The sequence below is a fragment of the Leptonychotes weddellii genome, chromosome 1 (genome assembly GCF_054177405.1).
Source record: "Leptonychotes weddellii isolate Sample4059 chromosome 1, ASM5417740v2, whole genome shotgun sequence".
Classification (NCBI taxonomy): domain Eukaryota; kingdom Metazoa; phylum Chordata; class Mammalia; order Carnivora; family Phocidae; genus Leptonychotes; species Leptonychotes weddellii.
Genome location: NC_138369.1, coordinates 79,653,218 through 79,669,171, shown reverse-complemented (window position 1 = coordinate 79,669,171; position 15,954 = coordinate 79,653,218). Strand labels below are relative to the sequence as shown.

At 36.8% G+C, this 15,954-nt stretch overlaps 1 protein-coding gene across 9 annotated transcripts in view; it reads right to left on the bottom strand.

Annotated features, from left to right (window-relative positions):
* Positions 1-15,954, bottom strand: part of PPP2R3A (protein phosphatase 2 regulatory subunit B''alpha) — a 200,632-nt gene that overhangs the window by 73,911 nt on the left and 110,767 nt on the right. For all 9 annotated transcript variants that reach the window (XM_081826702.1, XM_081826717.1, XM_081826737.1 and 6 more), the window contains one exon: positions 8,696-8,770. In XM_081826702.1, coding sequence (XP_081682828.1) covers positions 8,696-8,770 — 75 coding nt within the window. The remainder of the gene's footprint in view (positions 1-8,695; positions 8,771-15,954) is intronic.

The window sequence follows — 15,954 nt, the reverse complement described above, 5'->3', positions numbered from 1 at the left end:
GAGCAATAGAAAGATACTCTTTGCTCATAAGCCTGCATTTCCCAACTACCTACATGTCACTTTATTTACCTCTCATACAGTGATGCCTGATTCAAGCAGTGTTTATTGGGCTGGATGTTTTGGGAAGGCAAATGAGGTGGGAAATACACACTGGACTGGCTTAACAGTTAGGTGGGTCATAAGAATGGCTGCCTGGTATGATTCAAGAGGGCATTATTCTGGTTATTATAGCCTTATTCATTGGAGTCTTAAAGACTTCTAGTCTTCCAGACTCTTTCTGGAAACTCAAATACATCTGGGATAACTCATATACTGAGTCCTTACTTGGGCATGAGCAATTTTGTTATTAGCTAGTCTTTAAAGAGTTTAATTACAGATGTGAAACTCTGGAGAAGACCCTGGACAGGATGAGAGAGGAGGGAACAGGTAGCAAATGTGTCTGAGATTGATGACATGTGTGGTGGTGTAGTGGAGGGTTGGAGAAGGAAGACAAGGCTGCTATCCTGGAGGGAGGAGGCTGCAGTGTATTCTTAACAATTTTACCTGGGGTTATGCCTACACATTTAATTTCTCTTTGACCCACTGGTTTTGTTTTTTTCCTCCAAAAGGAAGCAGTAGTGAGAAGAGCAATTTAAGCAGCTTTCTTAAAAACTATTTTTTTTTTTTTGGTTTCAAGGTTTTATTTAAATTCTAGTTAGTTAACATATAGGGTAGTACTGGTTTCAGGAGCAGAATTTAGTGATTTATCACTTATATATAACACCCAGTGCTCATCACAAGCAACTTTTTTTGACACTTTGCCTTTGATTTTGACTATCTAATAGAAATCCTGTATCCTTGATGGTTTTATCATGGAAGAGGTTAGATCCTTTTTATTTATTTTTTAAAAGATTTTATTTATTTATTTGAGGGGGGTAGAGAGAGAGAGAGTGAGAAACAGCATGAGAGGGGGGAGGGTCAGAGGGAGAAGCAGGCTCCCCGCTGAGCTGGGAGCCTGATGTGGGACTCGATCCCAGGACCCCAGGATCAGGACCTGAGCTGAAGGCAGAACTTAACCAACTGAGCCACCCAGGTGCTCAAGGTTAGATCCTTTTTAAAAGTTATTTTAGTACAAGAACAAAAAAGGGAAGACATTTGGACATCTATCCATAGAATAGGCCTAATGAGGGACTAAACCACCATTCCCCTTCTGGATTCCTTAGCAAAGAGAGTGATTCTCAAACAGAGCAGGGAAAAACCAGCCTCAGAGTGAAGGCCCAGATTTCTGCTGCCCAGCTTTCCTTATCCTGTAGCACTGCTAATTCCTGACCCTTCAGAATCTAGCTCAACTGCTAACTCCACAGGAAGCGTCAGAACAGGGACTGGGGTAGAGCTCTGTCTCATGTGCTCCAACTGTCAAGTGAGTCTCCTTCAGTTCATTGTATATTCTAAACACTGGTGCACCTGACCATCAACACCTCCAAACTCCAAGGTACCAGGTCTTTCTTGACTTGCATCCCAGTGCTTGATATGGTGCTCTGCATATCAGGTGGTTAATAATTGCTTGGTAAATTTTTTATTTGAGGAATAATTGACATACATTATATCAGCTTCTGGTGTAAGACATGATTTGATATTTGTATATATTGCAAAACAATCACTGCAATAAGTCTCCTTAACATCTGCCGCCATACATAGTTATGGACTGTTTTTCTTGTGATGAGAACTTTTAAGATTTACTCTCTTAGCAACTTTCAAATATGCAATATATTTGTATTACTATATTCTATATAGTATTATACATAGTATATATAGTAGTAACTACAACCACCATGTTCTACTTTACATCCGCATGACTTAACTTACTCTATAACTGGAAGTTTGTACCTTTTGACTCCCTCTTCATCCATTTTGCCTATACCCACCCCCTGCCTCTGGCAATCACCAATCTGTCTTCTTTATGTACGAGTTTTTTTTTTTTTTTAGATTCCATCTATGAGAGAGCTCATACAGTATTTGTCTCTGTCTGACTTACTTCATTTAGCATAATGTCTTCAAAGTTGATCAGTGTTGTTGCAAATGGCAAGATTTCATGGGCTAGAGGTACCAAACCCCAGCCATGTGTAGTTGAAAATCCACATATAACTTGACTACCCCCAATTTAACTACTAATAGCTTACTGTTGACTGGAAACCTTACTAATTACATAAACAGTTGATTAACATATATTTTGTATGTTATATATGTACTATATACTGTATTCTCACAATAAAGCTAGAGAAAAAAAAATTAAGAAAATCATAAGAGAAAATTTATTTACAGTGCTATAAAAAAATCTGCATAAGTGACCCATGTAGTTCAAACCCATGTTGTACAAGGGTCAACTGTATGTATATACCACATCTTTATCTATTCATTCATTGATGGACACTTAGGTTGTTTTCATATTTTGGCTACTGCTAATAATGCTGCAATGAACACAGGATGCACTGATGTTTTTAAGTTAATATTTTTGTTCTCTTTAGATAAATACCCCACAGTGGAATTGTTGGATCATATGGTTGTTGTACTTTTAATTTTTGAGGAACCTCATATTGTTTCCCATAGTGACTGCACCAATTTATATTCCCACCAATAGTGCACAAGAGTTCCTTTTTTTTCTACATCCTCCCTAAAACTTGTTATTTTCTTGTCTTTTTGTTATTAGCCATTCTGACTGGTGTGAGGTGATATCTCATTGCGGTTTTGATTTGCATTTTGCTGATGATGAATAATGTTGAGCAACATTTTATGTACCTGTTGGCCATCTGTATGTCTTCCTTAGAAAATTGCTTGATAAATTAAAGAGATTTGAGACTTGTGTAACAAAAACTTTCATGTTGTACCTGTGATAAGAGACATATGGGTTGGAGTCATAGCTAGTTGAATAACTCTCTTCAGAGTTGTAAAGAGCAGATGGATGCCAACCCAAGAAAGGTCTCTAATTAGTATTTCACATAAATCAGTACTATTCTCTATGATTTACAGATAGATAGCATATAAAATGTGCAGAAAACATAAAACAGAGAAGGCTAACTATATTCAAAATTAGTGTAAAAGATACTATGAATTTAGTAATTTTTACTCTTGAGGGAAAAATAAGATTAGAGTGTACATGTGACCATGATCTGAATGCTGACTATCTGGTGGAAGAAGTGGCTGACTTGTTCTGTGTTGCACCAGAAAGCAGAACTAAAATTATTGGATAGATAGTGCATTAGGTTTGAGCAGGGACTAGCTGGTGTCTAATTTCTCTATTGGCTCTAATCACTCAGACTCTGACTGAGGTGCTTCAGGGCAGAGAATGTGTCCTACTTGACAGTGTATTCTTTTTTTTTAAATTAAATTCCAATTAATTAACATATAATGTATTGTTGGTTTCAGATTTTTTTAATTTTATTTTTAAAATTTAAAGCCAATTAATTAACATACGATGTATTATTGGTTTCAGAGGTAGAGGTCAGTGATTCATCAGTCTTATATAATACCCAGTGCTCATCAGATCATGTGCCCTCCTTAATCAACAGTGTATTCTTAACACTAGCTTTGCAGAAGTTCATATAAAAAGGATGGAGGATTTTAAGTACAGAAATTACATATATGAAAATAAACGGTAAGAATACCATTTATCATAGTTCCATGGCTCCTCAAGTAAAAGTCAATTTCAAAACATTATTACACCAAAATTTTCTATGTTGAACATGATTAGATTTTTATCCTTATTATTTGATTTTGAATATAAATTTATCTAAAGTCGAAGTTTCCTATTTTATATTTATATACTCAATATTTTATATTATTTATGAAGGTACTGTGTTACACTTAAAATGATAAAGCTTTAATCTGTATTTATTTTTGCTTATTTTGTTAATCATTTTTTGTGGGTTTTTTTGATAGAATTTTTAAAATTCACAAATGTTTTGACTGTTAAGCGTTTTCCACTTTTAGCCTCCGGTAACTTACTTATATAATAATATGAAAAAATGTACTTGTAGTCCGTTTTTCCATAGCCTAAATCTCTTTATTCAGTAGCCCCACTTCATCAGAACATTTATTGGTTTCCACATTACTGATTCAGCATTTTAGCTTATTGAGGTACGGGCACCATCTAGTGGTGAGAACATGTAGCTGCTTGGTTCTACATCTACCCTTGTTTTTTTCCCCCAATTCTGTTCTACCACTTTTAGGTAAATAAAAAAGAAATCAATCACAGTTTCTAAATAGTAAAAAAAAATTTTAAGAATTAGTAATGGTAAGAATAATTGTTTACTACCAGTGAGTGGAACAAAATTTGACAATTTTTTACCGAGGGATCTCTGGTCAACTTGATAGTTTGAATTTTAAATCAGTTTCCTTTCTTTTTCCTTATATCTATTGAACTGGAAACCTCTAATTCACAAGTGTAGGTCACCAGAAATGTGAGCAAGTGTTCGGTAGCTCTGTCAGACAGGTTTTGACAAGTGGGTTGGATGTGGACACAAAAATAACAGATTGCTCATTGTAGGTAATTTATGCAGAGGAGTATTCAAAGGCTGGAAGCATGGTTCTTCTACCTGGCAGGGAATGGTGAAAAGATCCTTGATCCACTCTGGTTAATATGGCTCTGAAAAGTATTTCTCCATGGTCCTCTGCAGAATTTGGACTTAAAAAAAAAAAAAATCGAATACAAATTTCCTCCTTTCTCTATCAAGAGGTTTGGAGGAAAAGTCAAGCTGTTAGTGGTGAGCAGTCTCCACCACAGTTCAGTCATCTCAGGAAGTATCAGTACCTTGTCCTCCACGATTAAATTCCTGGCATTTCAGCCTAAAGTGATGGCTTCAGGCCAATCAAGACACTGAATCTATCACTAGGACACCATCTGAGCAAGCCAGAGAAATGTCTTTGCTGCCAGCACCAGTGTCATAAAGAAGTATTTCAATCTCATTGTTTATTTTAAAAACTCACATGAGCACCTCTTTCCTCAAAAGTCAGCATATGCCAGCTAGGGTAAGCAGAGTCTTTTATTCACTGGCAACTTCTCTGCACGGCATGCAAAACTGCACACTCAAGGGCTATAATTTGCTAGTATTTCCAATTTTCATTTTCATTCAGTATCAAGAGACTTCTTTCTTTTTTTTTTTTTTAAAGATTTCTATTTATTTATTTGAGAGAGAGAATGAGAGAGAGAGAGAGAGCACATGAGAGGGGGGAGGGTCCGAGGGAGAAGCAGACTCCCCGCCGAGCAGGGAGCCCGATGCGGGACTTGATCCAGGGACTCCAGGATCATGACCTGAGCCGAAGGCAGTCGCCTAACCAACTGAGCCACCCAGGCGCCCTGTTTTCTTTTTTTTTAAGATTTTATTTATTTATTTGAGAGAGAGAATGAGAGAGAGCACATGAGAGGGGGGAGGGTCAGAGGGAGAAGCAGACTCCCTGCCGAGCAGGGAGCCCGATGCGGGACTCGATCCCGGGACTCCAGGATCATGACCTGAGCCGAAGGCAGTCGCTCAACCAACTGAGCCACCCAGGCACCCTCAAGAGACTTATTTCTTATAGGAGAATATGAAGTAACTTTAGATGCATTCTCTTATTTGGGTAGTGATATTCTTTTTGCTGTATGCATAGTTGGTGCTCTGTCTTTCCAGTCTGAAAATAGCTGACAAAATAATTAAATAAACAAATGAAAAGTCTTTTCCTATAGCATAGGCTTTTCAGTGATAAACAGAAAATAAAAGTCGCCCAACTTTTCACTATATGAGTGCCACACTAAAACTAATATTTGAGCCATACTTTGTGTCAGTTTTTTCCAACTAGACAGAGTGAAAATACTGAATAACTCTAGCATGCAAACAACAACAAAAAATATTGTTTTTTACTACATGCCACTGAGATTATATAACATTCAATAGGGTCAAATGACAAATTAATTTTGCTTTTTCTGAGATATCTTTAATTCTGAGGCTGATCTAAGTTTCTAAGAAATAGTGTGACCTTACCAGTTTTTGCTCTGAACAGGATACAGAATGATGCCTCTGTCATTCACTTTTATGCCATTAACAACATTCATTAATTTCACACTAGAAAACTTATTTTGATTTGTTCTAGAAAAACTCACTGTACTCTGAAGTAATGCACAAGTTCCAATGACTTCATACCATTATTTGTCCAGATTTCACAATAGAAAAGGCATTAAGAAGAACAGATAACCAGTCCTTAAATAAAATTCTGTTTCCAGATATTCATGTGATACTTTTTATTTGCATTTTCCTTTTTCAGATGGTACTATGAGGTTATCACAATAGATACACTTATCTCAGTATACACAGATTCACATTCTGTATTCTCCATGGGATCTTGTTTACTATTTATATTATGATGCTGTTTTGAATTGCCCTATTATCATTATTTCATTGCAAGTATTTTACAATTTAGTAATTATTTCTGAGTAATGGATTTATTTTTGTGAACTGGGGATAAAGCAGCATAATAACAAGAGAGTGTAAATTTTAAAAATATAAATAATATGGAAATGCCATGAAAATGTATCAGCAGAGATAATTAATGATATCCTGTTAATTGACCAATTTAGTTCCTTTGTTTAATGATTAACATAACAGAATTTCTAGGGAAATGTGAATTACATGTCAACAAAATTGTTTCATGGCTTTTCACTCTGAAATTATAAATTCCTGGGGACCACTTGCTAGATGACACAGACCATCATGGGTCCATGGTACTTCAACAAATACCAAACTAGAAAGTGTAGAGAAAGAAAATTTATCTCTATTTTACAATTCTGTTTATTTAACATCTTTTCTAAGAATAAATTCCAATAAAAAGTTCCTCTATAGAGAGTATTTTCTGAATTGGTAGAAGGTTGGGCTGGATTATCTCTAAGATCTTTCTAGCTCTTAAGATTTTCAATTATGCTATTAGCATGCCCTGAGTTTATAGAACAGTCAACAATCAGAACCCAATAATTCCCTATGGAATTGAAGCCACAGTTAATGTGTAGAATTCTTAAGCATGAATAATTTCATTTATTTATTCAATAAATACTGTATATCTAATATGTGCTAGGCACTATTCTAGGTGTTGGAGATACTGCAGTGAAAAATATAGACAAATTCCCTGCTCCAATGGAGTTTCTATCATAGAGAAGGAGAATTTAAAATTTAAAATATTAGATGATATAAGAGCTGAGAAGAAAAATAAAGCAGAACAAATGAATAGAAAGTATAGGGGGAGGGGGCGGAGGGAGAAGAAGGGTGAAGAAGGCAAAGGGTGTTCAGGGAAGGTCTTATTAATAAGGAATATCTGAATGCATAGTTGGATGAAGTAAATAAAGATGCAAGTCACGTGGAAATCTGTAGAAAGAGCATTTCAGGCAGAGGAAAGAAGAGGTAAAAAGCACCTGAGGCAGAAGTAGAGTTGGTCTGTTCCAGGAACAGTGAGAATGCAGTTGTGATCAAAGCACAGTAAGTGAGGAGCAGGGTTAACAGGAGAGATGAGAGCAGAGGTTATAAGGGGGTGTGTGTGTGGGGGGGGCGGATTATAGGGAGTCTTAGCAAGGACTTTGGCTTTTCCTCTGGTGAGATGGAAACCACTGGAGGGTTTGAACAGAGGAGTGACATGATCTGACTTACTCTGCTTTGTGGAGACTACACTGTAGGCAATGAAGGTGTAAGCGGGGAGACCAGTTGGAAGTAATCCAAGTGAGAAACCATGGTGACCGCACCAGGGTGACTGTGGGGGCAGTAATTTAGTACAGTGGTGTGGTTAACAGGCAAAAATCACTTCTGAGATAGTCTTAGAAGACAGTGACACCTTCTAGCTCAAAGAAAGACTTACAAAGTTTTACAACAGCCAATGTAAAGCCAAGAATGAAGTTCTGAAAGGAGAAAAGAATGGGAGTATTCTGTAACTTGACAGAACCTAATAAATTCATGGCCAACAAAAAGTACCCTAAGAATGAGAGGGTTTTCCTCAGAGGTGATTGCCCTGTAATCTTATTGGGGGATGTGAACCAGACGCAAGGGCTAACTGACTTGAGTGTGGCTGTGATGGAGGGGTTTGTCCTGGGCTCATCTTTGGAATTCCTCCAAAGATAATGTGGAAGCTAGGGCAAAGAACGCCGGACGTGGCTGCAATGTGCACTGCAGGCTGGTGTGCTCTGACTCATCATTCATGCCTTACCTGTGACTGGTCAAATGAGACCATGCATGAGAAAACAGGGAATGAGAGCACCTCACAAAATGGGAGATTGTGATTATGCTACGTTAAATTCTTATGTGATTTGTTTTCTGATTATATATAAGCTATTTCTCATTATCATTTCCAGTTCTAAAATTGAGACACATCTTTTTCTGGGAAAAACACATCTTTTTCTGGGAAAGGCTGTTGAAAATTCTTTTCAGTATTATTTGCAAATGCTCAATATCAACTGGGTATCAATATTAAAAACAAAGCAAAAAGTGTACCTCATAAGACCAAACAGAATGAAAACATTACTCTAATTCTGTATACACTGGTACTTATAAGAAGGAAAGTAGATATAAATAACTAATTCAATTTTATTGTACCTTCCTCCCACTTAAAATAATCATCATAGCCCAGGTTACCTTTTGCATAAAGATCTGAAAGCCTGGACAAAGGAGACTTATGGATCTATATTAAGAAAAAAGAAGACTTGGCCTACCGTGGTGATGTAGCGGGAGTGGAATTCTGGAGCATCTTTCAGGAACGTGAGGCCAGGGTGTGTATCCACCACATCCTGAAGAAGATTAAAACCAAAACTAAATTAACAAACGTACCAAAGAGCAAAATAAAAAAACTAACATGCCAACAGAATTTTTCCTTCCTGTAGAATGCACTTAAAATTTAACACTTTATTACATTCAAATTTTATTACAAGCACACTTATGTGTGCTTTTTGATATGCTAGTATACTTTAATAAAGCATTAATTAAAATTTTAATTTAGCAGGCGCCTGGGTGGCTCAGTTGGTTAAGCATCTGCCTTAGGCTCAGGTCATGATCCCAGGGTCCTGGGATCAAGCCACATTGGGCTCCTGGCTCAGCAGGGAGCCTGCTTCTCCCTCTCCCTCTGCCTCTCCCCCTGCTCATGCTCTCTCTCTATCTCTGTGTATCAAATGAATAAATAAAATATTTTAAAAAATGCTTTAAACTCAATTTAGTTAACATATAGTGTATCATTAGTTTCAGGGGTAGAATTTAGTGATTCATCAGTTGCATATAACACCCAGTGCTCATTACATTAAGTGTCCTCCTTAATGCCCATCACCCAATTACCCCATCCTCCTATCGACCTCCCCTTGAGCAACCCTGTTTGTTTCCTATAGTTAAGAGTCTCTTATGGTTTGCCTCCCTGTTTTTATCTTACCTTCCCTTCCCCTATGTTCATCTGTTTTGTTTCTTTTCTTTTCCTTTTTTTTTTTTTTTTAAAGATTTTATTTATTTATTTGACAGAGAGAGTGAGAGAGCACAAGCAGGGGGAGCAGTAGGAGAGGGAGAAGCAGGCTCTCCACCATGCAGGGAGCCCGATGTGGGGCTTGATCCCAGGACCCTGGGATCATGACCTGAGCCGAATGCAGACGTTTAACCATCTGAGCCACCCAGGCGCCCCATCTGTTTTGTTTCTTAAATTCCACATGTGAATGAAATCATATAGTATTTGTCTCTGATTGACTTACTTCACTTAGCATAATACCCTCTAATTCCATCCATGTCATTACAAATAGTAAGATTTCATTCTTTCTGATGGCTGAGTAGCATTCCATTGTGTGTGTGTATGTATATCTATACCACTTCTTCCTTATCTGTCAATGGATATCTGAGCTCTTTCCATATTTTGGCTACTGTGGACGTTGCTGCTGTACACATCAGGGTGCATGTACCCCTTTGAATCAGTACTTTTGTATCCTTTGGATAAATACCTAGTAGTGTAATTGTTGGGTCATAGGGTAGCTCTATTTTTAACTTTTTAAGGAACCTCCATACTGTTTTCCAGAGTGGCTGCACCAGCTTGCACTCCCACTAACAGTGTAAGAGGATTCCCCTTTCTCTGTATCCTCACCAACATCTGTTGTTTCCTGAGTTGTTTTAGCCATTTTGATCAGTATGAGGTGGTATCTCATTGTGGTTTTGATTTGTATTTCTCTGATGAGGAGTGATATTGAGCATTTTTTTCATGTGTCTGTTGGCTATTTGTATGTCTTCTTTGGAGAAATGTCTGTTTATGTCTTCTGCCCCTTTCTTGACTGGATTTTCTGTTTTTTGGGTGTTGTGTTTGGTAAGTGTTTATAGATTTTGGATACTAGCCCTTTATCTGATAAGTCATTTGCAAGTATCTTCTCCCATTCCGTAGGTTGCCTTTCGTTGATGCATTTAGTTCTTGTGCCTCATTGGTCTCTCCCAATCTTCAATAGTTATTTAGTCTTGTATTTCATAATCATGAAATATGCTTTTTTTTTTTTTTTTTGAGAGAGAGAGCATGAGTGGGGAGAGGGAGAGAGAGAATCCCAAGCAGGCTTCATGCTCAGCATGGAGCCTGATGAGAGGCTTGATCTCATGGCCTTGACATCATGACCTGAGCCGAAATCAAGAGTCAGATAACTTAACCAACTGAGCCCACCTAGGCACGCCTCATGATTTTGACATTCTTAATGAGTTCTAGTCAATTATTCTGTAGACTGTCTCTCAACATGGTTTTGTCTGATATTTTCTCATGATTAGATTAAGATTATACATTTTTGGCAGGTATACCACATAAGTGGTATTGTGTGCTTTACAGTCATATAAGAGTATGTGATGTCAGTATGTCTTATATCTTGTAGAGTTAACTTTGATCACGCTTGGCTGAAATGGCGACTTCTGGGTTCACCACCATATAGTTATTATTTTCCCTTAATAATTAATAAATATTGTGGAGGGGGGATATACTTTGAAACTCTGCAAATTTTTGCCCACAGATTTCAGCATTTTTTAAAAAAGATCTTATTTATTTGAGAGAGAGTGAGAGAGGTAGCACAAGCAGGGGGGAAGGGCAGAGAAAGAGGGAGAAGCAGATGCCCCACTTAGCAGGGAGCCCGATGTGGGGCTCAATCCCAGAACCCTGGGATCATGACCTGAACTGAAGGCAGACGCTTAACTGACTGAGCCACCCAGGCGCCCCTGATTTCAGCAGTCATTTGTGGAACCTGTGATATTTATACTGTGGTGCTTATCTAATAGTGATTTTGTATTTCTCTCATTCTTTCTACATTTAATAACTGGAATTCTTCTGTAAGGAAGAGCTATTCCTCCTCTTCCACATATTTATATGTTCAATTTGTATCAGTACAGACTCATGGGTATTTATTTTATTCTAAGGGTTATAATCCAACACTATCATTATTTATTTTGTTGCTCAAATTGATCTTGCTCTGGCCATTGGAACTCTATCAGGTTGGCCTCTGTGTCCTCTTGACATGCCCTATTCTTTTGTGAGCACTTTTATATTTTCTGGTATCGCAAGATGGTATCATCTTATATTTTCATCGTTCCAGCCCTGGAATCTACCTTCCCCCCCCCCAATAGCCCTGGTTCCTTTATTGGAAATGGTATTTAAAAACCATTTAGAAATCTAGGTGCTAGGTGTGCTCATCACCATTAGGGTGTCATTGCTCCTGGACCCTCTTGGCAGGAAGAACTAGGAATACTTGTACGTACAGCAGTCCCCCCTTATCTGCAGGGGATATGTTCCAAGACTCCCAGTGGACGCCTGAAATTGCAAATAGTTCTGAACCCTATATATATATATATAATGTTTTTTCCTAAACATATGATAAAGTTTAATTTATAAATTAGGCACAGTAAAAGATTAACAATAACAATATTAAAATAGAGTAATTACAATATACTGTAATAAAAGTTATGTGAATGTGATTTCTCTCTCAAAATATTTCATTGTACTGTACTCACGCTTTTACTTCTTGTGATGATATGAGATGAAAAATGTCTACGTGATGAGATGAAGTGAGGTGAATGGAGTAGGCATTGTGAGGTAGCCTTAGGTTACTACTGACCTTCTAATGTTATTTCAGAAGGAGGATCATCTGCTTCTAGACTGCAGTTAACCATGAATACTGAAACTGCATACACGGGTGGGGGGGACTCCTTTATACTAATCCAAGCATACACATTTTTATTTCTTTCTATTTCTATATTTATCTGTATATACTAAAAACTATGTAATCATGTAGAGAATGGATTCTAATACTATACACAAGGTTCAGTCTAAACTTCTCCCTTTCCTTTGTAACTTTAACAGAATTGCCAACCTATATCCCATTGAGAAACAAATTTACTAAACAGAGTATAGTATTAGTGTATAGTTCTTTTTGTCTCTGGTCTTACAGTATCCAGTTAAAATAGTACTTTCCAAGGTTACTCAGGTTAGCTCTCTCCTGTTCGTCCTTTATTCTCCTTAATGCAGTTAGAATACAGTTCAGTTCATTTGTTACTGTTTATTATTTTATTCTGAGTTTCTTTCCCACAAGTCCAGGTTGATTTTAATTCATTACTTATTTCTTGGAGGGAGAGTATTTGCACATTATTACGGTTCTAAGAGTCAAAGCTAATGTAGAATTGACATCTTAACAATATCGAGTTCTCCTACCCATAAAGACCTCTCTCTCCATTTATATAAATCTTATTTTAAGTTCTCTCAGCAATGTTTTGCTGTATTTTGTGTGCAGGTCTTGCACATCTTTTAGCAGATTCATCCCTAAGTATTTAATATTTGGGGGTGGTATTTTTAAAATTTCATTTTGAATTGTTTGTTGCTAGTATATAGGAAGAAAATTGATTTTTGTATACTAATCATGTTATCTGTAAACTTGCTAAGCTCACTTATTAAATACAGCTTTAGCAGCATCTCATTAATTTTGACATGCTGTGTTTTCACTTTCATTCAGTTCAAGATGTTTCTTAATTTTCCTTTTGACTTCTTCTCTGACTCATGGGTTATTTAAAAGTGTTATTTAGTTATCAAATATTTGAAAAATTTTCAGAGATCTTTTATTACTTCTAACTTAATTTCATTCAAGTCAAAGGAATACTTTAAGAGCTGAATTTTAAATTTTTATTGAGATTTTCTATGGCCCAGAATATTGTCTATCTTGGTAAATATTCTGTGTACATGTTAAAGGAATGTGTATTCTACTGTTGTTTGGTAAAGTGTAATATAAATGTCAATTATGTCAAGTTGGTTGATAGTGTTGTTCAAGTGTTCTATATCCTTATTGATCTTTTCTCAACTTGTTCATTATTGAGAACAGCACATGGAAATCTACAATTATGACTTGAATGTATCCTTGAAGTTCTATCAGATTTTGCTTCATGCATTTTGAAAGTCTGTTACAAGGTGCACAAACATTTAGAATTGTCATGTTATGGGCGTCTGGGTGGCTCAGTTGGTTAAGTGACTGCCTTTGGCTCAGGTCATGATCCTGGAGTCCCAGGATCGAGTCTGGCATCAGGCTCCCTGCTCAGCAGGGAGTCTGCTTCTCCCTCTGACCCTCCCCCGTCTTGTGCTCTCTCTTTCTCTCTCTCTCAAATAAATAAATAAAATCTTTAAAAAAAATTGTCATGTTATTATATATATTTTTTTAAGGCTTTATTTATTTGACAGACAGTGAGAGAGAGAACAGAAGCAGGGGGAGTCGGAGAGGGAGAAGCAGGCCTCCCGCCAAGCAGGGAGCCCGATGTGGGACTTGATCCCGGGACTCCAGGATCATGACCTTAGCCGAAGGCAGTCACTTAACCGACTGAGCCACGCAGGCACCCCATGTTGTTATATTCTTTATGAATTGTTATATTCTTGATGAATTGATCCCTTTATCATTTTTGTTACATTCTTCATGAATTGTTATATTCTTGATGAACTGATCTCTTTATCTTTACCTAGCAATATTATGTGCTTTAAAAACTACTTTGTCTGATATTAATATAGCCACCCAGCTTTCTTTTCTTTTTGCAGCAAAAAACCCCATATAACATAAAATTCATCCAACAATTTCTGAGTGTACAGTACAATACTGTCAACAACTTGCACATTGTTGTACAACAGACCCCTCCCACCCCAATCCCGAATGATCGAAACTCCATACCCACCAAACAACAACTTCCCACACAACCTCCCCCCAGGCTCTGGCAACTACCTCTCTTCTTCCTAGGAGTTTGACTACCCTAGATACTTCATATAAGTGGAATAGTATAGTATCTGTCTTTTTGTGACTGGCTTATTTCACTTAGCATAATGTCCTCAAAGTTTATCCATGTTGTTGCATGTAACAGAATTTCCTTTTGTTTTAAAGGCAGAATAATATTCCATTATATGTATATACCACATTTTCTTTATCTGTCCATCTACTGATGGACATTTAGGTTGCTTTTACTTCTTGGCTATTGTGAATAATGCTCAATGAACATGGGAATGCAAATATCTCTTTGACATTGTTTTCCATTCTTTTGGATATATACCCCACAGTGGTATTGCTGGGTCATATGGTAGCTCTATTTTAAATTTTTTGAGGAACTTCCACACCATTTTCCATAGAAGTTATACCCTTTTACATTCCAACCATCAATGTGTAAATGTTCCAATTTCTCCATATCCTCAGCAACGCTTTTTTTTTTTTAAAAACAGTATCCATTCTAACAGGTGTGAGGTGGTATTTCACTGTGATTTGATTTGCATTCCCCTGCTTATTAATTTTTTTTTTTACTGATGTTGAACATCTCCTCATATGCTTGTTAGACATTTCATCTTTGGAGAAATGTCTCTTCAAGTCCCTGATCATTTAAAAATCCAGTTATTTTTATTGCTGTTCTTATTGAGTTGTAGGAGTTCTTTATATATTCTAGATATTGACACCTTATCAGGTGTGTTTGCAAGCATTTTTTTTCCATTCTATAGACTGCCTTTTACTACGCTCTTTCCTTTGCTGTCCAGAAGTTTTAAAGTTTGATGTAGTCCCATTTGTCTAGTTTTGATTTTGCTGCCTCTGCTTTTTTGGTCATATCCGTTGCCAAATCCAAGGGTCATGAAGGTTTCCCCCTCTGTTTTCTTCTAGGAGTTTTATAGTTTCAGGTCTTTGGATTAGGTCTTTAATCCCTTTTGAGTTCATTTTTGTATGTGGTGTGTACAAAACATCCAATTTCCCCAACACCATTTGTTGAAGAGACCATCCTTTCCCTACTGTATAATCTTGGCACCTATGCTGCAAATCATTGGTGGATATATGCAAGAATCTATAGCTTTGTAATATATTTGGAAGTTAGGATGTGTGAAGCTTCCAGCTTTCTGCTCCTTTCTCAGGATTGTTTTGGCTATTCCAGGTCCTTTGAAATTCCATATGAATTTTATAATTGTTTTTTATATTTCTGCAAAAAATGCCATTGGCATTTTTAAACTTTATTGGGGAATAAGCAATATACAAAAAATTGTATGTATATAATATATACAGATTGATGAATTTGGACATACATGTGTACCCAGGAAACCATCACCACGATTAAGGTAATAACATATTCACCACCTCCAAGTTTCCTTGTGCTTTTTTTTCTTTAATCTGTTTGTTTGTTTTGGTAAGAATACTTAACATGAGATCTACCCTCTTAACAAATTTTAAGTTGCACAATATAGCACTGTTAACTATATGCACTATGTTGTACAACAGATATCTAGAACTTATTTGTCTTACATAACTAAAACTATATCCACTGAACAACATCTTCATGATTCAACTTATATGAGGTATCCAAAATAGACTCACAGAAGCAGAGAATAGAATGGGGTTGCCAGGGGATGGGAGAAGGGGACCATTTGGATTTTGACAGAACTTGAACTGATCTATATAGACTGTTCTGGGTTGATTGGGCATTTAACAATGTT